Genomic DNA, 24,857 nt, shown 5'->3' with positions numbered 1-24,857 from the left:
ACTAAGACAGAAAATTGGTACTGAGAGTGGGGTGCTGCTAATAAAAAATAACCAAAAATGTAGAAGCGGCTTTGAAACTGAGTAACGGGCAGAGGCTGGAAGAATTGGGGGAGCAGGCTAGAAAAGGCCTAGAATCTGGTGAGGACTTAGAAGACAAGACTAAGGAAAGACTGGACCTCCTTGGAGATCCATTAAGTGGTCACAACCAGAATGCAGATAGAAATATGAACTATAAAGGCCATTCTGATGAAGTTTCAGATGGAACAGAGGAACAAGGTGTTGGACAGTGAAGATCATCCTTAATATAAATTGGCAATGAGCTTCGCTGAATTGTGTCCATGCCTGCAGGCTTTGTGGAAGGTCAAACTTGAGAGTGATGAACTAGGATATCTGGCAGCAAAAAAAGAGAAGGAGCTGCTGGTGGCCAGGCGCGGTGGCTCACACCTGTAATCCCAACACTTTGGGAGGCCAAGGCCGGCGGATCACCTGAGGTCTGGAGTTTGACACCAGCCTGGCCAACATGGAGAAACCCCATCTCTACTAAAAATAGAAAATTAGCTGGGCGTGGTGGAGCGTGCCTGTAATCCCAGCTACTCGGGAGGCTGAGGCAGGAGAATCGCTTGAACCCGGGAGGCAGAGGTTGCGGTGAGCCGAGATCCCGCCACTGCACTCCAGCCTGGGTGACAACAGCAAAACCTCATCTTAACAAAACCAAAAACCAAACAACAGAAAAAGGAGCTGCTGGTTACTTTTGGCCTCTTACGCTGAGCTTGAAGAGCAAAGGAATAGTTTAAAAATAGAATTTATAATTTAAAAGCAGAGTGGAAAGATTTGAAAAACTCAGGCTGGCCATGTTGAGTAAAAGTGTGTTCAGGAGAGGAAACTAAGGGTATAGCCCAGTGAAGTTTGTCAAAGAAATTAGCTTGGATAGAAGGGAGCCAGGTGCAATTCTCCCAAGACAATGAAACTAAGACCCAGCAGGCATTTCAGGTTATCGAGGCTGCCTCTCCCATCAGAGGCTCAGAGGCCTAGGAAGGCAGAATGCTTTCAGGGGACAGATCCTGGGAGCCCTCCACAGGCTCGCCCAGGGCCACGTTAGGACTCTGCTCCAGGCACCACAGCGTAGTACTCCGTGGTCACCCAGCCATTGTTCAAGCAGCCCCAGATGTGAATGCCTCACTCCAGAAGGCACAAGCCCTAAACCCTGGTGGCATCCATGTGGTGCTAATTCTGCTGACTTACAGAAAGTCAGAGCTGCGAAGGCTTGACAGCCTCCATCCAGATTTCACAGGATACCACTGAAAGCCCAGGGGCCCAGGCAGAGACTTGTGGCAGGGGTGGAGCCACTACAGAGAATCCCCACTAAAGCAATGCTGAGTGGAAATGAGGAGCTGGAGCTGCTGGGGAGTCCCCACCAGGGTAATGTCTAGCGAGCCACGGGAGTGGGACCACCACTGGGAACCAAGAACCGTGGAGTCACTGGCAGCACGCACGCTTGCCTGGAAAAGCTTCAGGCACCAGGACTAACCCGTGGGGGTAGAGCAAAGCCATCGGGTGGGGTTGCCTGAGGCCTTGGGGACCCAACCTCACCCTGGGGTGTCCAGGAAGTGGCACATGGAGTCAAGAGAGATGATTCTCCAGCTTCAGCATTTAATGCCTTCCCTGCAGAGTTTCAGACTTGCTTGGGACCTGCTAACCCTTTCTCACTGCTTACCCCTCCCTGATGGAGTGGGAATATCTGTCTTTTGCCTGTACACCATCATTGTATCTCGGAAGGACATAACTTGTTCGATTTCACAGGCTCACAGATGAGACTCTGGACTCTGAACTTTTAATTCAGTGCTGGAATAAAATCTGAGGACTATGGGATTGCAACAAATCTGTTTGTGAGAAGGACATGAGTCTTGGACAGAAAGCTATGTTGAGTATCTGCTCTTCCAAAACTCATGTAGAAATTTCATCCCCAATATGGCAGTACTGAGAGCTGGAGTCTAAGAGGTGATTGGATCATGAGGGTGAAGCTCTCATAAATGAACTAATCTACTTTGGCCGGGCGCAGTGGCTCACGCCTGTAATCCCAACACTTTGGGAGGCCGACATGGGCGAATCACGAGGTCAAGGGTTTGAGACCAGCCTGGCCAACATGGTGAAACCCCATCTCTACTAAAAATAAAAAAATTAGCTGGGCATAGTGGTAGGCGCCTGTATTCCCAGCTACTCAGGAGGCTGAGGCAGGAAAATCGCTTGAACCCGGGAAGCAGAGGTTGCAGTGAGCCGAGATCACACCACTGCACTCCAGCTCGGGCGACAGAGTAAGCCACTACGCCCAGCCAGAAGACATCCTTTTAAATGTAATTAAAATAGAATGTCAAATAAAATGCAATAAAATGGAATGGAATGTTTTGAATTTTATGCCAATAATTCACTGTTTTACATGAAATGAATAATTCCTTGAGAGATAAAAGTTACCAAACTTGGCACAAGAAGAAATAGAAAAACCTTAAGTGTTATAGCTGTTCAAAAAAATTGAATTTATGGCTGGGCACAGTAGCTCACTCCTGTAATCTCAACACTTTGGGAGGCCAAGGTGGGCCAATCACCAGGCCAGGAGTTCAAGATCAGCCTGTGCAACATGGTGAAACCCTGTCTTTACTAAAAATACAAACACCCGGCCACGGTGGCAAGCATCTGCAGTTCCAGCTACTCGGGATGCTGAGGTGGGAGAACCACTTAAACCTGGGAGACAGAGGTTGCAGTGTGCCGAGACCACGTCACTGCACTCCAGCCTCGGTGACAGAGACTGGATCTCAGAAAAAAAAAAAGGAAGGAAAGAAAAGAAAAAAAAGAAGAGAGTGAGCGAGGGAAGGAGGGAAGGAAGGAAGGGAAGGAAGAAAATACTTAAGGAAGAAATAATAGTATCAGTATTACATAAGCAACTTCAGAAAACAGATGAAGATAGAATAATTCACAATTCTTTGAGAGTAACAGTATCCTGATATCAAAACAAGGACATACTCTTACCAATTCTAAGGAAAACAGAACAAGGTGCCCTAGTCAGTACAATAAGAAAAAGGAACAAAGTCCATATAAATTGGAAAAGTAAAATACTTTATTCACAGATGACATGATTATCTACATAGAAAATGCTAAAGAATCTAGAAAAAAGCTACTAGAACTAATAAGTTAACTGATCTAGGTTGCTTGATACAAGATCAATGTACAAGTCTAATGCATTTCTATACACCAGCAATAACAACTAGAAAATAGCTTTTAAAAAACCTTCTCACTTGCGATAGCATGCAGAAATATTAAATACATGAATTTAACAAAATGTGTGAGAGCTGCAAACTGAGAGAAATCCAGAGATCTAAATAAATGGGACAGTACACCATGTTCACAATTGGAAAACTCAGAATTGTTAAAATGTCATTTCTCCCTAAATTGAACTATAAATCCCAGAAGACTTTCTTTTTGTAAACACTGATAAAAGTTGTTTTTTGAGACAGAATTTCACTCTTGGTTGCCCAGACTGCAGTGCAATGCCGCAATCTCAGCTCTCACCGAAACCTCCGCCTTCCAGGTTCAACAATTATCTTGCCTCAGCCTCCCAAGTAGCTGGGATTCTACAGGCGCCCAAAACCACACCCGGCTAATTTTTTTGTATTTTTAGTAGAGACGGGGTTTCACCATGTTGGCCAGGCTAGTTTTGAACTCCTGACCTCAAGTGATCCGCCTGCCTTGGCCTCCCAAAGTGCTAGGATTACACAGGCATGAGCCATCGGACCAGCCTGAAGTTGATAAAAGTTGACTCCAAATTTTATATGAAAATGCAAAAGATCTAGAAGTCAAAACAAAAAACAAACAAAAAAAAAAAAAATGGGAAAAGAACAAAACGGAAGCTCTTCCAATACCTGAGTTCAACACTTATTATAAAACTACAATTGGCCAGGAGTGGTGGCTCACACCTGTAATCCCTTTGGGAGGCTGAGGCAGGAGGATCTCAAGGCCAGGAGTTCAAGACCAGCCTGGTCAACATAGTGAGACCCCATCTCTACAAAAAAATATAAAAAATTAGCAAGACGTGGTGATGCATGCCTACAGTCTCAACTACTTGGGAGGCTAAGGCAAGAGGCTCACTTGAGCCCAGATGCTCGAGGTTACATAGCTATGACTGTGCCACTACACTCCAGTCTGGGCAACAGAATGAGATTCTGCCTCAAATAAAACTACAGTAATCAATATAGTGTCATATTGGTGTAAAGCTACACACACAAGGAGAATGGTGTCCAGAACAGACCACTTCTATGTCAGTTAAGTTTTTACCAACCTGTGAAGACTTGGTCATTGGGAAAGTAGACTCAACAAACAGAACCGAAACAACTATCCACACAGATCCAAAGTGAATCTTGATCCTCATCGCATATGGTACACAAAAATGAACTCAAAAGAGATCACAGACTTAAATGTAAAAACTGTAAAAGCTCCATGAAATAAAAAACATAGGAAAAAAATCATGTCCTTTGAGTAGGCAAATTTCTTAAACTCAATTATAAAATCTCATAAATCATTATCTTGGCTCACTGCAACCTCTGCCTCCTGGGTTCAAGTGATTCTCCTGCCTCAGCCTCCTGAGTAGCTGGGACTACAGGGGTGCGCCACTGCGCCCAGGTGATTTTTGTATTTTCAGTAGAGACAGGGTTTTACCACGTTGGCCAGGCTGGTCTCAAACTTCTGGCCTCAGGTGATCTGCCCACCTTGGCCTCCCAAAGTGCTGGGATTACAGACATGAGCCACCGCACCCAAATATTTGATAAATTAGACTTAAAAAATATTCAAAAGACGCCATTAAGAAAATGAACAGGCAAACCAAACATGAAAATATTCACAATATATATATTCATCACAAATGGAGACAAATAATTATATATATTACATATGTTTTTCATCTAGAATATGGAAAGAACTTGAGTCAACAATAAGCATCCCAACTTAAAAACAGGCAAAAGGTATGAACAGACACATCACTAAAGACGACACAGAAAAGCAATAAGCAGATGAAATCATAGACATACAACACCATTCAGTGGGCAAATACAAATTAAAATCGTAAGGAGACTAGAGTTGATTAAATTTGAAGAGACTGACAACGCCAAGTGTTAGCAAAGATATGGAGCAACTGGAAATCTTCCTATAATGTAGTAGTAGTGTAAAATGATCCAGCCACTACGGAAACCTGTGTGACAATTTCTTAGGAAGTTAAAAACACTTATTGCAATGGACTGAATGTTTACATCCTTGCACAATTCATGTCAAATTCCTAACCCATAAGATGATATGAGGTGGGGTCTCGGGGAGGGGACAGAATCACAAGGGGCGAGCCCTCATGAATGGGGTAGGTTTTCTAGTCCCTTTCCACCACGTACCGTCACAGTGAGAAAACATCTACTTAAAAGGAAGTAGGTAGGCCCTCACTAAACACCAAATGTTGACACTCTCATCTTGGACTTCCCAGCCTCCAGAACTGTAAGACATAAATTTCTGTTGTTTACAAGCCTCCCAGTTTGTGGCATTTTGTTATGGCAGCCTGAATGGACTAAGACACTTACAACACAGCAATTAAAGTCCTAAGTACTTACCACCCAAGCAAAATAAAAACACATGTGCAAATACATACTTTTACACAAATGCTCATAGTTTTAAGAGCAGAGACTGGAAACCCATTAATACGTGGATGAATAAACAAATGACGGCTTATCTATACAATGGAACACTATTCAGCAAGAGCTACTGAAACACGAAACAGCTGGGTTGAGTCTAAAAACATGCCACAGTGAAAGACATCAGACACAAAAGAACACGTACTAAACGAATCCATTTGTATGTGGCTCTAAACCAAGCAACACTAATCTATACGGATAGAAAGTGGTTACCTGGGGCTGGACTGGGCTTAACTAGGAAAAGGCAAAAGGGAACTTTTTGGGTGACAGAAATGTTCTTGGTTCTGTTGGTGGTGGTTACACAGGTGGTGATGGTTACACAGGTGTACGGATTTTCCAAAACCCTGTACACTTAAAATAGGTGTTTTACTATATAAAAATTGAATCATTGATTAAAATGGTCTGGAAAAATCTACATGTGAAACATCTCTAGTCATGCTCATTTTCCAGAAAATGTACATCTTTTTAAATTACTTGTCCCGAGGCTTTCAGGATTGGTAGTTATTTAAGAATTCAAAATATGGCCTCATGAGAAAAAGAAAAACTATATGGTTACAAAACTAGATTTTGGAGTTCATGTTCAGATGAAATTCAGAGGCAAAGACTAACAGTTTTGCGACGTGGCTGTCCACTATTTACCTCGCCTGCTTTTGAACAGTCCTAGCCAAACAGCCATCTATCATGACTCCATGTTTCTGCGGGGATTCCCTCTCCGATCCTATTTTCTTTAGCTGATCTCTACTGATCTCTCTGGCCCAGCTGAAATGTCACTCTTCTGTGCCTTCCCAGCTCTGTGCCACATCAGTCACCCCCTCACCTGTGCTCCTTCACAACTGAGAGCACACACTTGACTCATCGTATTGTGATCTCTGTCTTCCCCACTACACTGTGGAGGACTTCAGGGTAGTGGGTTGCTCATCTGTTTTCCCAACATTTAGGACTATTCCTTATAGATATCAATACATTTTTAAGTAAATGAGAAAATGAGCCAGAAAGCATGGAAAATGACAAGAGCTCAGTTCAACCTTGGAACTGCTAAAACAGAAGAGCTATGTAGTGCATTGAGACTGTGCCTTTCCAGTGAGACAGAAAGATACAGACAAGTGAGTGAAGGCCTTCTCTTGAGACCTGCCTCCTCCTGTCCCCACTGTTCCAGCTGAGTCAGGTGTCAATGCCCTCCAGATCAAGTGGACAGTTCTGCATGAGCTGTAAGGCGGCACACAGGAGGGCGTGGATATGCACAGGCTATTGCAATAGCCTGCAACTTCTGAGTTAAGTAAGAGCAGCAGACAGTAGCAGGGCTGAGAAGATACTTCTAACAGAGTCATAGATTATACTGATACAAAATGAACAAACAATTTAAAAAACAGCTAACAGCTGAAAATTTTTTTTTTTTTTTTTTTTTTTTTTTTTTTGAGACGGAGTCTCGCGCTGTTGCCCAGGCTGGAGTGCAGTGGCCGGATCTCAGCTCACTGCAAGCTCCGCCTCCCGGGTTTACGCCATTCTCCTGCCTCAGCCTCCCGAGTAACTGGGATTACAGGCGCCCGCCAACTCACCCGGCTAGTTTTTTGTATTTTTTTAGTAGAGACGGGGTTTCACCGTGTTCGCCAGGATGGTCTCGATCTCCTGACCTCGTGATCCACCCGCCTCGGCCTCCCAAAGTGCTGGGATTACAGGCTTGAGCCACCGCGCCCGGCCAGCTGAAAATTTTTAAAATGGCAGTATAGAAAGGACAAAGCAAGACAGATGCCAATCACACATAGATTTAGGGGTGTATTTTTTATTGCCTTGTGAGAGACAGTGGACACATGGAAATCAATCAGATATGATCACTGTCCATAGGAACTCAGAGTATAACAGCAGAGATAGTCTACCAAGTCATTCTGACATATGCAAGTAAATACAGTAATAGCAGTAATCACTGAGCCACAGAAGTGTGGAACGCGCTGCCAACTAAGCCTGAGGGAAACATCCCTTGACATGATGCCTGAGGCATATCTTGAACCATGATTCGGAGTTAATTAGCTGAGAAGACCCTTTAACAAGAACAAAGGCGAGAGAGGTAGGAAGCCACGTGGAGCAGAGGGAAGATGAAGCAGTTGGTGTTGCTGTAGCATTAACTGTGTGGCAGGAAGTCAGGCAGTGGGAGGTGAGGCTCCAGGACACAGGAGGCCGTAGGGCCCAGGATGGGGGACCTGGAGTTCCTCCTCCAGACAACAGGGAAATGGCTCGGGGGTCTGTATACAAGTTATCTTTCTTCAACTTAATAGATCAAAATTTCCTAGGTAACATTCTCCTAAGTAATAAGATTAGATACACAGTTCTGCTCTAAAAGGGATTTAACTCAAGGATGGACTGTAACTGTGGATAAAATTTTTAAAAAACCTTTTCTTGAGACCTGTCTCCTCCCTGCCCCTACTGTTCCAGCTCAGAGTCAGGTGTCAAGCCCTGTGACTCTCCCGAGGACAGTGCTCACAGCTGAGGAGAAGGGTGAGCCTGCTAGTGCTGCACAGTGGCAGGTGGCATCCACTCCAAAAGCAGCTCCATCCATGATTCACAAAATTCTGACATGTCCAAATCTTAGAAACCACATGAATCCTAATTCCACGCATTTCCAAACATCACTCATTGGGCGGGAGAATAATTATTTTATAAGTTATCTATGTGTTGCCCCTGATCGACAGACCTCTCGCCCAAATGTATGGGGGCCTTACTCAAGGAGAGTCCCTCTTGGTGAACACTTTGATTATTTTTAAAGTTTGTAGTTGAGTTAAAATCTCTCCCATACTGACTACATTCATAGAGCTTCTCTTCAGTATGAATCTTCTGGTGCTGAAGGAAGTTTGACCTCTGAATAAAGCCTTTCCCACAGTAACTGCAGGCATAGGGCTTTTCTCCAGTGTGAATGATCTGGTGCAGAAGCAGCTTGGAGCTCTGGATGAAGGCTTTCCCACAGTCTTTACATTCGAAGGGCCTGTCCCCAGAGTGGATCTTCTGGTGCTCAGTGAGATGGGCTTTCTGGAGAAACGCTTTCCCGCATTCCTTACATTCATACACTCTCTCTCCAGTGTGGATCTTCTGGTGTCGAATAAGGTATGAACTCAGAAAGAAAGCTTTCCCACACTCGTTACATTCATAGAGTTTCTCTCCAGTGTGAATTCTCTGATGCTGGGTGAAGTTTGACGTCTGGCTGAAGCGCTTCCCACACTCGTTGCACACGTAAGGCCTCTCCCCAGTATGGATCCTCTGATGCTGAATGAGCTTCGAGCTCCGAATAAAGGCTTTCCCGCACTCATTGCATTCAAAGGGTCTCTCTCCGGTGTGGATCCTCTGGTGCTCGATAAGGTCTGAGCGATGACGGAATGCCTTCCCACATTCTTTGCATTCATACTGTTTCACTTCTGTGTGGATCTGATAGTGGCGAATGAGGCTCGAGCTCCTTATGAAGGATTTCCCACATTCATTGCACTCATAGGGCCTTTCTCCCGTGTGAATCCTCTGATGACGAATAAGTAAGGAGCTCTGACTGAAGCCTTTTCCACACTCTTTGCATTCGAAAGGTCTCTCTCTGGTGTGAACTCTCTGGTGCCTAATCAGGTCTGAACTGTGACCAAACGCCTTCCCACACTGTGCACATTTGAAGGGCTTGTCTCCTGAATGAACGCGCTGATGCTCAATGAGACCTGCATAGTGAATGAAGTCTTTCCCACACACGTTACAGACGTAGAGTCTCTCTCCAGTGTGAATTCTCTGATGCTCCATAAGGTGTGAGCTCTGGCCAAAGCCTTTCCCACACTGATCGCACCTGTAAGGTTTCTCCCCAGCATGCGAAATCCGATGCCTAACTAGGTCGGAATTAAACGTGAAGGTTTTGCCACAGATATCGCAAGGATTGGTATCCCCCTCTATGAGCTCTCTCTGAAGCAGAAGAAGGTCTGAGTTCAGAATAGGGTTTCTTCCTGACTTGGCACACACTTGAGCTGTCTCTCCTGTTTGGATCTTCCAATGGGTCACTGTCACCTGCTTGCAGCCCCTGTCCTGACAGGGGGAACTCCCCAGGCTCTGACCTTCTGGATTTCCCAAAAGCTCCCCTAATCTGGGCTCATGGACTTCCTCAGACTCGGGAGAAGGGAGCTCCATCACTGTGAGTTTATCTGACATTATCCTATGTGAGTTTTCATCCTCAGAAATCCAGCTTCAACCACCTTCTTCTCACCAGTTCCTACATTAGAATCTGAAACAAAAGACAACAAAATCATCTTTCCCCTTACTTAACAGATGGGGATCCCCTGAATCAGGGTCAGATAAAATTCATATCCAAGAGGTGGAAAGTGTTTCCTCTGCTCCTCACTTCTGACCCAAAGTGCTGCTACCCACAGCTCTGGCCTCACACCCAAGCCCGTCCCACGTAAGATGGCTTCTTTGTGGCTCCACTTTTAACATACAACACCAGGACAGACTGGCCTGTGGTGCACAACACTCCTCTGACCGTTAGTGAATCCTGGACGAGTTGCAGAGGGGTGGGGATATGCTTGGACTCCATTAAGAAACCAAGACAGGTATTTTAAACAAACGTATAAATGTATCAGCCCTGCCACCTCTTCCCTGTTCCTCATTCCTTCCTTCATGTCCTCTTCTCCCCTCTGTACCTAGCTTAAACCCCATGGTCTGGGGCACTGTGTTCACTGTAAATTACATGAGAATCACCCTCCTACACAGAATCCAGACTCCCCTGCCCTTTTCTCCCTCCATCATACTCGGATGGGAAAGTCCAAGCTTTTGTTAAAACGAGGCTGTGTCCTGATTTGCGCCTGCACTCTTGCTGAGTTTTTTTTTTTTTTTTTTTTTTTTAAGACAGAATCTCGCTCTGTCGCCTAGGCTGGAGTGCAGTGGCACCATCTCGGCTCACTGCAAGCTCCACCTCCTGGGTTCACTCCATTCTCCTGCCTCAGCCTCTCGAGCAGCTGGGACTACAGGCGCCCACCACCATGCCCGGCTAACTTTTTGTATTTTTAGTAGATACGAGGTTTCATCGTGTTAGCCAGGATGGTCTCCATCTCCTGACCTCAGGTGATCCGCTGGCCTTGGCCTCCCAAAGTGCTGGGATTACAGGCATGAGCCACCGCGCCCAGCCAGCTGAGTTCTTTAAATTCAGAGCTACTTGCCTAATGGGGCCTGAGAGCTGCCAGCAACTCCTACCCTTCCCACTCCCTACAGGACCTTCCACTTCTCCTGTCTTCTTACAGACCCAGCACTCCCTCCTCCCTCCCCACTGGTGACCTTGCTTCTTGTTTCAACGAGAAAACAGAAGAAATCAGGCAAGGACATCCACTGCCTCCCACATCTCCTGCCAGCTTGTATCTCCACCCATCCTCTGCCAGGCTTGTTACCTGGGTTAAACTGCCCTTGATCTGACTTAAGGTCAACACTACTACTTGTGTGTGAGCTCCCTTTCCCTCTCCTCCATCCTGCAAGGACAGCACTTGAGCACCCACCCCTCTCCTCCATCCTGAAGTCCTTGCCCTCCAAGCCCACCACTCCCGTCAGCATGAAGTGCACCAGTTCCCAACTACCTGAAAAATGCACGTCATGGGCCCCATGTCCCACCAATTACTATCCCATAACACTCCTCCTCCACAGCCACATTCAAAGAGCCCCCACCCCACGCTTGATTTCTCCATTTCCTCCTTCCCCTGAGCCTACTGCAGTAGGGCTCTCACCCCAAACATCCATGTCACCACATCAGGGGTCAGCTATGGCCACACTTCCAACTCAACCTGCGGCAGCACTGACACAGCCCTGCTCCTTCAGAAGTCACTCTCCTTATGTGAATCTGGGACAGCCTTTCTCTGTTCCTTACCTGCCTCACTGACAGCTCCTCCAGTGTCCCCTGATGCCTCAAAGCCCTGGCGTGTCTAGGGTTCAGCCCTCATCTTTGTCCATTACAGAGGAGAGTGCACTCATTATCGGACAGCAACGCCATCTATGCTGAAGACTCACATGCCTGCCTCCAACCTGGCCCTCTTTCCAGTCCCCACACCTGACCAGCTCCCCACCCCACACCTTCAGTCGGATGCTCCCAGAAGTTTCAACACTAACGCTTCCTGCCTCACCTCTGACTTTCCTCCTCCTATAATCTTCTCCATTGTCTCATTTGTTCAGGCCACAGACATTGCAATAGCCCTTGACTCCTTTTCCTTTTGTTCTAACTACTTGCCTCATGGGGCCTGAGAGCTGCCAGCAACTCCTCCAACCACATCTGTTCAAAACCACGCCCAGCACCAGATGCCCACAGCCTACAGGGCTGCCATCTGCACCATCGCCTTTCACCATGAAGTGTGACTGCCTCCCACCTTCTTACTTCTCCCCTTCTTCAGCCCTTTTCTACACAGCCAGCAGAATTACGCTTTAAAATCATAAATCAGATGTCACTTTTCTACGCAAAACTTACAAGGGTTTCCCATCCCCTACTCAGGCCCCATGAGGGCCACCGGGCCTGGACTCCTGCTGCTCCCCCTGCCCTCCCCTTCCCTCTTCTTTGGTCAGTGTGACCAAAGAAGCCCCCTTGGAGCCTTTGCCCTTTCATAGAGACTCCAAGAATATTTGCATGGTTCACTCCTCGATGTCCTTCAGGTGTCTGTGTTGACATCACCTGATCGGAGTCCTTCCTAGTCACGCTACAAAACAGCAAGGCACCCTCACCCTCAGCATGCCCTCTCTCCTGCCTCTGCTTCCTCTGCACAGTTCTGACCACCTGACCAATCACAAGTCACCCAATCACAGCAGCCAACGACTGTGAGATGTGACACGACTTTAGGAACCATGAAGGAAAATAAAAGTACCAATTTAAATGAAAATACTCCATCAAGCCAGACACAGTGGCTCACTCCTGTAATCCTAAGACTTTGGGAGGCAGAGGTAGGAGGGTCACTTGAGACCAGGAGTTCAGTGTCTGCCTGGGCAAGGCAGAGAGATCCCATCTCTACAAAAAACATTTTTAAAAACAGCCAGGCAAGGTAGCACACCTGTGGTCCCGGCTATGGGAGACTGAGGCAGGAGAATCATTGAGCCCAGGAAGTTGAGACTGCAGTGAGCCGTGCTTGTGCCACAACATTCCAGCCTGGGTGACAGAGTAAAATCTTGTCTCAAACAACAACAAAAAACACTCCATCAATTCTAACAGGCAACTCAATTTCAGAGAGATTAAAATATGGAGAAAATGTCTTAGAATCAACGAATTGTGATATATATATACACATACGTACGCGCGCACACACACACACAACCCCTCCCCCACAGGCAACAAACTGTGTTTTGCTGTCTCCCCGACAAGTATGTAAGTGCTGTGTGGGCAGGAACTTTGTTCTGTTCTTTATCCTCAGCAACCCAAACAATTCCCGGCAGAAAGTAATACATTTCATAAATATCTGTTGTATGAATGAATGTTCTAATCATGCATACATAATACACTCAATAGAGGGTAATAAGCCAGGTACAGTGGCTCATGCCTATCATCCCAGCATTTCCAGTGGCCAGAGGAGGAGGCCTACTTGAGGCCAGGAGTCCGAGACCAGGCTAGGCAACACAGCAAGACTCCATCTCTAAAAAAATTTTTTAATTAGCTGGGTATGATGCTGCATACCTGCGGTCCCAGCTATTTGAGAGGCTAAGGCAGCAGGATCACTTGAGCCCAAAGGTTTGAGGCTACAGTAAGCCATGACTGTGCCATGGCACTCCAACCTAGGTGACAGAGTGAGACCCTGTCGCTAACTTAAAAAAAAAAAAAAAAAAAAAAAAAAGCTCCAACACTTCTAGTATTAAACACTGAAATAAATGTGAGTTATACATATCTTAAAGAAAGTTTAACAGTGCTTGCTACAGCTCTTTTAGAATGTCTAGCAGGTTTCTCAGTTTTTACTGGAAAATCTCCCATAAAAAAAAAAATTAAGAAAAACAAGACAATTATTTACCCACTTATTTTAATGCAGGCTCCTGGGTAGCTGGAGCCTATCCTGGCAGCTCAGGGTGCAAGGTGAGAACCAGCCCTGGATAGGACAGGGTCCCACCACAGGGCAACCCACACACCCAAACTCGCTCATGGTGGGACTAAGGAGACACCCCAATTCACCTAATGGACACATCTTGGGGACGTGGAGGAAAGCCAGGCAGTCGTGGGGAGATTGTGCACACTCCACACATGGTGTCACAGCCAGGAATCACTTTTTCTCTCATAGATGTTATAATGAAACAATACTTGAGGCTCTGCCATGGAAAGGGAGGAAGCCAGAATCCACTCTCTGAACCCAGGAATCACTTTTTCCCTCATAGATGTTATAATGAAACAATACTTGAGGCTCTGCCATGGAAAGGGAGGAAGCCAGAATCCACTCTCTGAAAGCAGAGACCAAAGGAACGGTGATTGCTTTGAGAGAAAGTCTCTTTCTTGGCGCCTGTACTTTACCAGCCTGAAGTCTGAGGATTTGTCTTTTTTTTTTTTAGACAGTGTCTCACTCTGTCGCCCAGGCTGGAGTGCAGTGGCGCCATCTCTGCTCACTGCAAGCTCCGCCTCCCAGGTTCACGCCAATCTCCTGCCAAGCAGCTGGGACTACAGGCGCCTGCCACCACACCCGGCTAATTTTTTTGTATTTTTAGTAGAGATGGAGTTTCACTGTGTTAGCCAGGATGGTCTCCCTCTCCTGACCTCATAATCCGCCCGCCTCGGCCTTCCAAAGTGCCGGGATTACAGGAGTAAGCCACAGCGTCCAGCCAAGGATTTGTATTTTCTCTTTTTTTCTGAGACGGAGTTTTGATCTTATTGCCCAGGCTGGAGTGCAATGGCACGATCTCAGCTCACCGCAATCTCCGGCTCCCAGGTTCAAGCGATTCTCCTGCCTCAGCCTCACAAGTAGCTGGGATTATAGGCATGCACCACCACGCCCGGCTAATTTTGTATTTTCAGTAGAGATGGGGTTTCTCTATATTGGTCAGGCTGGTCTCGAACTCCCAACCTGAGGTGATCCGCCCACCTCGGTCTCCCAAAGTGCTGGGATTACAGGCTTGAGCAACTGCACCCGGCATTTTTTTTTTTTTAAGATAGGGTCTTGCTCTGTCACACAGGCTGATTGCATGGTGGCACGATCTCAGCTCACTGCGACCTCCACCTCCTGGGTTCAAGCAATTCTTGTGTATTTTTAGTAGACATGGGGTTTCTCCATATTGGCCAGGTTGGTCTCGAAATCCTGGCCTCAAGCAGTCCACCAACCTTGGCCTCCCAAAGTACTGGGGTTACAGGGGTGAGCCACCACACTCGGCCATGTATTCCCTTTTTGATTTCCATATATATTCTGCTTATGCACTGAGGACCCATTAATGCGGCTCTCAGGATGAGAAAGCTGACTGTCTCGCCTCAAGAGCCTTCTCTTTGGGGTTCTTGCTGGGCAGTGGGAGCCAGGCCACTGCGAAGATGGGTAATGTTGCCTTCGCACCCACTACTACTGTCTCCAATACCTCAAGGCCACTGCCAGTATAATGAGAGAGGGGGGATCAGCCCAGCCTAGAATCCAGTAAATAAAACTGGAGATTTTTCTGCTGATTTAAAAACCAGAGCTGCACCAGGTGCAGTTGCTTAAGCCTGTAATCCCAGCACTTTGGGAGGCTAAGGTGGGAGGATCACTTGAGGTCAGGAGTTCGAGACCAGCCCGGCTATGGTGAAACCTCATCTCTACTAAAAATACAAAAAGTAGCCGGGCGTGGTGGCGTGCACCTATAATCCCAGCTACTTGGGAGGCTGAGACAGGAGAATCACTGGAACCTGGGAGGCGGAGGTTGCAGTGAGCAGAGATCACACCACTGTACTCCAGCCTGGGTGACAAAGTGAGACTCCATCTCAAAACAAATAAAATTTAAAAAAATAAAAATAAAAAATAACAAAACCAGAGCTGTGACATGGGATGCACTGGCAGCAAGCAGCGCCAACAGTGATGATATTTTCAAGGGAATTAGGTTGCTGGAGAAACTGCAAGCCTGCCCTGCAGAAGTCTGTAGCTAGAGTGTTCTTAGCAACATTCTTTTTTTTTTTTTTTTTTGAGACGGAGTCTTACTCTGTCGCCCAGGCTGGAGCGCAGTGACCAGATCTCGGCTCACTTGCAAGCTCCGCCTCCCGGGTTCCCGCCATTCTCCTGCCTCAGCCTCCCGAGTAGCTGGGACTACAGGCGCCTGCCACCTCGCCCGGCTAGTTTTTTGTATTTTTTTTTTTTAGTAGAGACGGGGTTTCACCGTGTTAGCCAGGATGGTCTCGATCTCCTGACCTCGTGATCCACCCGTCTCGGCCTCCCAAAGTGCTGGGATTACAGGCTTGAGCCACCGCGCCCGGCCTTGCAACATTCTAACACCCTAAATAGCAACAGAAGACTCACACAAAACAATAATGCACAGAAAAAAAACTGCCACACACAAAAGCGCAGGTGGACCTCACAACAGACGAAGTGCTGAGCAAAACCAGCTAGGCACAAAAGAGCTCATATTGTATGACTCCATTTACATAAAGCTAGAAAACAGAGAGCCAATCCCCAGTGGGAGGATGTAAGCTGCAATGATGTTCGGGAGACACTGTGGCCGGCAGGGGCACATGGTGCCCTGGGTCACACCGGTGCTCACTTTGGAAAAGTCAGGCCCGGGATTATGCGACCTCACGCAGGCACTGGGATGCTCTACCCAGCCCCGCTGTTGAGGGCAATGCCCCAGCCTGCAGTTTGGAAATCCCCACTCTGGGAACTGCTTCCAAGAAGGGGACTCCACCCGCCCAGTGCCAAGCCCTCTCCCACTCAGTTATCCACTGCTCCAAAAACAATTTACATAAACTCAGCAGCTTAAAGCAGCATGCATTTGTCACCCCACAGTTCTGCGGGTCACACATCCAGGCCAGCTGGGACCTCCACGCAGGGTCACGCAGAGTTGCAACTGTATGTCATCGGGCCGAGTTCTCATCTGGAGGCCCTGGGGAAAACTACTTTCCAAACTTACTCAGATTTCGTGGCAGAATCCAGTTCCCTGCAACTGTAGGACTGAGAACCCTGTGTGTTTGCTGGCTGTGAGCAGGAGCTGCCCCTAGGGGCCACCTGAAGCCTCAAGGCAGGCACAGCACATCACATTTTTCTCAGGTGTCTAATCTCAGCCTCTGTTCTCCAACCAGATGGAGGAACCTCTGCTTCCCAGGGCCTGTGTGATTAGGTCAGGCTCTCCCAGACGGCCTCCCTTCTCACCTCACTGACCTGGGACTTCTGGACATCTCCAAGTCTCTTCACAGCAGTACCAGACGAGTGTCTGAGTAACTGGAAGAAGGGGTGTGTACATTAGGGGCCAGGAATCTAAGAGGCTACCTCAGAACTCTGCCCTCCACACCCATGCCAGGTACCGGGCAGGTAACAGGAATCTAAAACTACTGTCACTGTTTGGGGCACCACAAACCGCACCCATAAAAGAAGCTGAATTATCAATGTGTGTTTTCTACATCCACCACCAACTGGCTGTTCCCCATCTCTCTCCCTTTCCTCCGGCCTCCCTCTTCCCTGGACACAACAATATTGAGATTAGGCTAATCAGTAACCTTACCAAGGCCTCTAAGTGCTCACATGAAATGAGGAATCCCGCATCTCTCACTTTAAACCAAAAGCTAGAAATGATTAAACTTCGTGAGGAAGGCATGTCTAAAACTCAGTCAGAAAACCGGGCCTCTTGCATCAAATGGCCGAGTGGGAATGCAAAGGAAAAGCCCCTGAAGGAAATTAAAGGAGCTGCTCCAGTGAACACACAAATGATAGGACAGCAAGACCGCCTTATTGCTGATGTGGAGGAAGTCTGAGTGGTCTGGAGAGATTAAAACAACAACTTTCCCTGACGGTTGGTGTGACTGGCAACCAAAGATGAATCCACAGCAAGGTCCTAACCGTTCTCAATTCTACGAAGGCCGAGACAGGTGAGGTAAGCTGCAGAAGAAAAGCAGAAAGCCAGCGGAGGTTGGTTCATGAAGTTTAAGGAAAGAAGTCACTTCCATACATAAAAGAGGAAGGTGAAGTCACAAGTTTTACGGGAGAAACTGCAGCAAGTTCTCCTGATCTAGCTAAGATGGCTGACTAAGGTGGCTACTGTAAAAAGATTTTCAGTATGGATAAAACTGCTTTCTACTGGAAGATGGCATCTAGGACTTTCGTAACTAGAGAGAAGTCAATGCCTGGCTTCAAAGATTGAAATGACAGGCTGACTCTCTCGTTAGGGGTGAATGCAGCTGGTGACATGACGCCAACGCTCATTTCCCATTCTAAAAATTTTAGGAGCCTTGAGAATGATGCTAAATCCACTCTGCCTGTGTTCTAGACATGGAACAAAGCCTGGATGACAGCGCATCTGTTTACAGCAGTTTACTGAGTATTTTAAGTCCACTAATGAGACCTACTGCTCAGAAAAAAATATTCCTTTCGAAACACTACTCACTGACAATGCTCCTGGTCACCCAAGAGCTCTGACAGAGATGAACAGGGAGACTGATGTTCTTCTTATGCCAACACAACGTGCATTCTGCAGCCCGTGGCTGGGAGTCACTCCAACTTCCAAGTCTCATTATTTAAGAAGTATGTTTCACAAGGCTGTAGATAATTGCCATAGATAATGATTCCTCTGATCGATCTGGGCAGTCAGCTGAAAACCTTCTGGAAAGGAGCCATCATTATAGACGCCATGAAGAACATTCATGATTCGTGGGAGGAGGTCAAAATAACAACATTTGATATTTTGGAAAAACTTGATTCCAGCCCTCATGAATCTTTGAGGGATTTGAGACTTCAGTGGAGGGAGCAACTGCAGATGTGGTGAAAACAGCAAGAGAACTAGATTTAGAAGTGTAGCCTAAACATGTGACTGAATTGCTTCAATCTCATGACCAAACTTAAACGGATGAGGTGTTGCTTCTTTTTTTTTTTGAGACGGAGTTTCACTCTTGTTCCCCAGGTGGAGTGCAGTGGCACAATCTCGGCTCACTGCAACCTCCACCTCCCGGGTTCAAGCAATTCTCCTGCCTCAGCTTCCTCAGTAGCTGGGATTACAGGCGCCCGCCACCACGCCCGGCTAAATTTTGTATTTTTAGTAGAAATGGGGTTTTGCTATGTTGGCCAGGCTGGTCTCAAACTCCTGACTTCAGGTGATCCACCCACCACCTCAGCCTCCCAAAGTGCTGGGACTACAAGCATGAGCCACCGTGCCTGGCTGAGGTGTTGCTTCTTAGAGACGAGCAAAACAAGTAAGTTTCTTGAGATGGAATCTGCTCCTGGTGAAGATACCATGAACACTGTTGAAATGACAACAAAGGATTTTGAAGATTCCATAAACTTAGTTGATAAAACACAGGCAGGGTTTGAGAGGCTTGACTCTAATTCTGAAAGAAGTTCTACTGTGGGTAAAATACTAGCAAACAGCTTTGCATGCTACATACAGAGAAATCTTTTGTGAAAGCAAGATTCCATTGATGTGGCAAATTTCATCGTCCCACTTTAAGAAAGTGTCAGTCACACCAATCTTCAGCAACCACCACCCTGATCAGTGAGCAGGAGAATCGCTTGAACCCAGGAGGTGGAGGGACATCAAGAGAGGCAAGACCCTCCACCAGCAAAATGATTACAACTTAAGGCTCAGATGATCATCTTTTAGCAATAAAATATCTTTAAATTATTCACATTTTTTTAGACATAATGCTATTGCATACTTAATAGTGACCACAGCATAGCTTAAACGTTAACTTTTACATACACTGGGAAACTAAAAAGTTCCTGTGACTTGCTTTGTTTTGCTATTCACTTTATCGCAATGATCTGGACCCACACTGGTACATCCCCATGTGTGGGATAAAAGGTCCACTGGACACTTGGGTGGCTGCTGTGGTTCCCCAGCCTTCCTGTTTCCTTCTTCCTTTTAGTGTTAGAAATCCCATCAAATTACTAATGATTGCCCCACAAATGACACTTCCTAGTGTTCCCTTAACTGAGGTGGCTTTGTGACCAAGCTGAGGCGAGAAGGGAAGTGATGTGTGCATGCTGTCCGCTCTCTCCCCTCCCCACAGTGCTGATGAGGCAGGGCAGCCAGAGTCCCTGGAGGCCACCCCCTACCTTTAAGAGAGAGTAAGACGGCCGGGCGTGGTGGCTCAAGCCTGTAACCCCAGCACTTTGGGAGGCCGAGGCAGGTGGATCACGAGGTCAGGAGATCGAGACCATCCTGGCTAACATGGTGAAACCCCGTCTCTACTAAAAAAAAAAAATATAAAAAACTAGCTGGGCATGGTGGCGGGTGCCTGTAGTCCCAGCTACTCGGAGGTTGAGGCAGGAGAATGGCGTGAACCCGGGAGGTGGAGCTTGCAGTGAGCCGAGATCGGGCCACTGCACTCCAGCCTGGGCCACACAGCGAGACTCCGTCTCAAAAAAAAAAAAAAAAAAAAAAAAAAAAAGAGAGAGTAAGACAACTCAAGTTTCTTATTTGAAACACCATATTTGAATCTGTTACAGCAACTTTAACCTACGTCTTAAATAATGCTAATATACAACCCAAATATTCAGATTCAATTCTCCCCATGATGATAAATTCAAACTGGGCCAGGCATGGTGGCTCACACCTGTAATCCCAGCACTTTGGGAGGCTGAGGCAGGTGGACTGCTTGAGCTCAGGAGTTAGAGACCAGCCTGGTCAACATGGTGAAACACAGTCTCTGTTTTAAAAAGAGAGGCCAGATGCAGTGGCTCACGGCTGTAATCCCAGCATTTTGGGAGGCCGAGGCAGAAGGATCACAGGGTCAGGAGTTCGAGACCACCCTGGTCAACATGGTGAAACCTCATCTCTACTAAAGAGACAAAAAATTAGCCAGGCGTGGTGGTGCGTGCCTGTAATCCCAGCTACTCGGGAGGCTGAGACAGAAGAATCGCTTGAATCCAGGGGGCAGAGGTTGCTGTGAGCTGAGATCACGCCATTGCACTCCAGCCTGGGTCACAGGGCAAGACTCCCATCTCAAAAAAAAAAAAAAAAAAAAAAAAAAAGGCCCGGCGCGGTGGCTCACGCCTGTAATTCCAGCATTTTGGGAGGCCGAGGCGGGTGGATCACGAGGTCAGGAGATCGAGACCATCCTGGCTAACACGGTGAAACCCCGTTTCTACTAAAAATACAAAAAATTAGCCGGGTGTGGTGGCGGGTGCCTGTAGTCCCAGCTACTTGGGAGGCTGAGGCAGGAGAATGGCGTGAACCCAGGAGGCGGAGCTTGCAGTGAGCCGAGATTGCGCCACTGCACTCCAGCCTGGGCAACAGAGCAAGACTCCATCTCAAAAAAAAAGTAAGCTGGGCACAGTAGCTCACAGCTGTAATCCCAACACTTTGGGAGGCTGAGGTGGGCACATCACCTGAGGTCAGGAGTTCGAGACCAGCCTGACCAACATGGAGAAACCCCATCTCCACTAAAAATACAAAATAAGCTGGGCACAGTGGCACATGCCTGTAATCCCAGCTACTAGGGAGGCTGAGGCAGGAGAATCGCTTGACCCCGGGAGGTGGAGGTGGAGGCTGCAGTGAGCCGAGATGGCGCCACTGCACTCCAGCCTGGGCAACAAGAGCAAAACTCTACCTCAAAAATAAATAAATGAATAAAAATTAAAAATAAGTAAAAATAAAAAAGGAGATGGGCCGGGCATGGTGGCTCATGCCTGTAATCCCAGCACTTTGGGAGGCTGAGGCAGGCAGATCACCTGAGGTCAGGAGTTCAAGACCAGCCTGGCCAACATGGGGAAACCCCATCTCTACTAAAAATACAAAATTAGCCAGGTGTGGTGGCACACGCCTGTAATCCCGGCTTCTCAACAGGCTGAGGCAGGAGAATCTCTTGACACCGGGCAGCAGAGGGTGCAGTGAGCTGAGATTGCGCCATTGTACTCCAGCCTGGGCAACAAGAGCAAAACTCCATCTCAAAAAAAAAGTGGGGGAACGGTGGGCTGGAGATATTGGTTTCTTATTTGTTTTGGAACTCAGTGATGCCTTCTGAATTTAAATTTTAAAATGGCTGTTATAATACCTGGAAATAAGTTTTTTTGTTGTTGTTTGTTTTTTGAGACGGAGTCTCGCTCTGTCGCCCAGGTTGGAGTGTAGTGGCACAATTTCGGCTCACCGCAATCTCTGTCTTGTGTGTTCAAGCTATTCTCCTGCCTCAGCCTCCCAAGTAGCTGGGATTATGGGCGCCTGCCACCACACCCGGCTAATTTTTTTTGCATTTTTAGTACAGATGAGGTTTCACCACATTACCCAGGCTGGTCTCAAACTCCTGACCTCAAGTGATCCACCCACCTCAGCCTCCCAAAGTGCTGGGATTGGATTACAAGCGTGAGCCACCACGCCCAGCCAGAAACAAGCTGTTTCTGTTTACAAGAATATATCTTAAAGCCATATGTGTGCCTCTTAATGATTTTCATAATTTTTTTAACTTTTGAGAAAAAATTTTTTTCTAAGACGGAATCTCACTCTGTCGCCCAGGCTGGAGCGCAATGGTGTGATCTCCACTCACTGCAACCTCCACCTCCCTGGTTCAAGCGATTCTCCTGCCTCAGCCTCCTGACTAGCTGGGATTACAGGTGCATGCCACCACATCTGGCTAACTTCCATACTTAGTAGAGATGGAGTTTCACCACGTTGGTCAGGCTGGTCTCGAACTCTTGACCTCATGATCTGCCTGCCTCTAGAGAAAGTTTTTACAATTGCAAATATCTTGCTTCGAAGAAACAGTTATCTCAAAATAGCTATCTTCAGTTTTTGCTTAGCTCCTTTTTCTTTTATGAATTTAAGTAAAATTAAATCAATACACTTTCATTTAAAGAAACTGACATGAAATGAAAAAAAAAGAAGCCACCTGACTTGTGGCTCCACGCAACAAACTGGCTAGCATGGACCCATCTCCTGTTATAACACAGAATTTGCTGAATAAAACATCACCTGAGGACAGGCGCCGTGGCTCACGCCTGTAATCCCAGGACTTTGGGAGCCGAGGTGGGCGGATCATGAGGTCAGGAGTTTGAGACCAGCCTGGCCAATATGGTGAAACCTTGTCTCTACTAAAAATACAAAAATTAGCCGGACATGGTGGCGTATGCCTGTAGTCCCAGCAACTCCGGAGGCTGAGGCAGAAGAATCACTTGAACCCGGGAGGTTGGGGGTGCAGTGAGCCGAGATTATGCCACTGCACTCCAGCCTGGGCGACAGAGCAAGACTTCGTCTCAAAGAAATAAATAAATAAATAAAAAATAAATAAAAATCACCTGAAATTGTCTCAACAGCAGATGTTGTGTATCATCAGAAGCCACAGCAGCCCTGGGGTGTCCAGGGGTGTCCCATCCGGCACTAGAAGCCCCCAGCTCTTACACCCACACTGGTAAGCGGATATTCCAGCCTCAAACTCCCAGCCAGAGTCACTGTGTGTTGCTTACAGCCTGAAGAAATTAACACCAAGCTTCACCCTTAGGAAACAGGAAAGGCAGAGCCAGAGGGCAGCCGAGTGGGCCACGGACTAGAGCTCCACCAACATCTGGACCTCCTTGCCCCGCCCCACACCAAGGGGCCTACCGTGCGGCACGTGCTAGGCAGGGAGCGCTTGTTTTCCTAGTGCTCCCCAAGATGCCGCAGAGGTTCAGGGAGGTAACAAGCGTCAGGTCAGAGAACTGGAGCCAGCTGTCAACTGCCCCTGCCCCACGCAGGCCATTTGGCTTCTGCTACCAGCATGCTGCTCAGCGCTCTGCCCAAGAATAACGATGAGCCCCGTGTCCTCTCCTGGGTCATCTTCCATGACCCTGAGGCAGCGCCAACAAGCTCGGCAGCTCCCTGAGCTGTTTCACACCAACTACCCGAGTCTGAGGCCCGCATCCAGGCGCTGCTCAGACCCTGAGGGTCGCTGGACCATGACGTAGCCTATGTGTAAAGGGGACAAGACAGCCTTGACATAAACACAGAGAATGCCACTGGGATTCTTTTTTTTTTTTTTTTGAGGCGGAGTCTTGCTCTGTTGCCCAGGCTGGAGTGCAGTGGCCGGATCTCAGCTCACTGCAAGCTCCACCTCCCGGGTTTACGCCATTCTCCTGCCTCAGCCTCCCGAGTAGCTGGGACTACAGGCGCCCGCCACCTCGCCCGGCTAGTTTTTTGTATTTTTTAGTAGAGACGGGGTTTCACTGTGTCAGCCAGGATGGTCTCGATCTCCTGACCTCGCGATCTAACCGTCTCGGCCTCCCAAAGTGCTGGGAATACAGGCGTGAGCCACCGCGCCCGGCTGCCACTGGGATTCTTAAAGACTTGAAAGGGAAAGGGTACCTTCGAGAAAAAGCAGGATTGCCAAACCACCTCTTCCCATCTGGGAATCTCCTCCAGGACCAAGTCTTGTACTTAATTCTAATTCTGCTTATCACGTTTCCCTCCCCACCCCTATCCCCAACAGCATGGAAGATGCTGGCGCTGCATCTCCTCCAGCACTGGGAAGCCTCAAGGCCCCAGGGCGCGGAGGCAGGGTTCAGGCACAGCCGCGGGAACGCCCACACCCAGTCCCGTCACACCGTAAGACATCTCTGCGGCATCAACCTCGCGCAGGCCTGGCGGGCCTGAACACGGCGACACGGAAACTCAAGCCCGCGGCTCTACGGCTCGGGCAAGAGGAGGGAACCAAGGGGACCCACACGGCACTCCTCAGGGAGAAGACCCCAGGCTCGGGTCCGAGGTGGGCTCGCTGGAGACGCTGCAGCCTCGCGGGGGCGGCCGTGGCTGCCTCCGGGACACGGGCTAGCCAAGGCCCCGCTCCTGGACGCCCTGCGGGGCGGGCCGCGGCCTGCGGACCCCGCCCGGCCCTCCCGGCGGACTCTGCCCCGGCAAGGCCGCCGGGCTCCGGAGCCAGCCGGGGCTGCAGCTAAGGCGTTGCCCGCCCCCGCCCGGAACGCGCCACTCACCCGGCGCAGGCGGGGAGAGGACGGCGCCAGCCCGACCCCGCATCCGTTGACTGGAGCCCGCGGGCGCGGGCTCCGCAAACCCGCCGACAAAGCCCGCACCTCAGCCAGCCCTCCGCGACCGGAAGTCGCGAGAAGCCCCGCCTGG

At 48.1% G+C, this 24,857-nt stretch overlaps 2 protein-coding genes and 1 non-coding gene across 34 annotated transcripts in view; 1 reads left to right on the top strand and 2 right to left on the bottom strand.

The window, feature by feature from the left end:
* The window catches only part of ZNF707 (zinc finger protein 707), a 44,701-nt gene extending 19,850 nt beyond the window's left edge, over positions 1–24,851 (bottom strand). Inside the window, exon 1 of the mRNA XM_077944557.1 lies at positions 24,713–24,851. The gene's annotated coding sequence lies outside the window, so the exon portion shown is untranslated. The remainder of the gene's footprint in view (positions 1–24,712) is intronic.
* ZNF623 (zinc finger protein 623) lies at positions 7,482–24,851 on the bottom strand. 32 transcript variants are annotated; one of them, XM_077944530.1, is made up of 8 exons: positions 24,713–24,851; positions 23,349–23,517; positions 23,045–23,215; positions 19,871–20,005; positions 18,207–18,569; positions 17,551–17,701; positions 13,972–14,073; positions 7,482–9,951 (listed from the first exon to the last, which is right to left on the bottom strand). In XM_077944530.1, exon 8 carries the CDS (start codon positions 9,876–9,878, stop codon positions 8,367–8,369), a length of 1,512 nt encoding a protein of 503 aa, XP_077800656.1. In that variant the 5' UTR covers positions 9,879–9,951; positions 13,972–14,073; positions 17,551–17,701; positions 18,207–18,569; positions 19,871–20,005; positions 23,045–23,215; positions 23,349–23,517; positions 24,713–24,851; the 3' UTR covers positions 7,482–8,366. The 32 variants fall into 32 exon arrangements, with proteins under 32 accessions (XP_077800656.1, XP_077800636.1, XP_077800647.1 ...); XM_077944510.1 differs by lacking the exons at positions 13,972–14,073; positions 19,871–20,005 and adding exons at positions 12,743–12,856; positions 16,979–17,091 and having other exon boundaries at positions 17,443–17,701; XM_077944521.1 differs by lacking the exons at positions 18,207–18,569; positions 19,871–20,005 and adding an exon at positions 16,979–17,083 and having other exon boundaries at positions 13,972–14,108.
* LOC114680484 (U7 small nuclear RNA) lies at positions 13,588–13,647 on the top strand. The gene has a single exon (XR_003732704.1). It is a non-coding gene; the product is annotated as a U7 small nuclear RNA (small nuclear RNA).
* Positions 24,852–24,857: the final 6 nt, after the last annotated feature.

The sequence above is a fragment of the Macaca mulatta genome, chromosome 8 (genome assembly GCF_049350105.2).
Source record: "Macaca mulatta isolate MMU2019108-1 chromosome 8, T2T-MMU8v2.0, whole genome shotgun sequence".
NCBI classification, from domain to species: Eukaryota; Metazoa; Chordata; class Mammalia; order Primates; family Cercopithecidae; genus Macaca; species Macaca mulatta.
Note: the sequence above shows the minus strand (reverse complement) of the source record. Positions and strands in the feature narration are given on the sequence as shown.

Excerpts from the sequence above, each read along its gene's own strand:
- ZNF623 (XM_077944534.1), bottom strand. The coding sequence starts at position 9,878 with ATGTCAGATAAACTCACAGTGATGGAGCTCCCTTCTCCCGAGTCTGAG.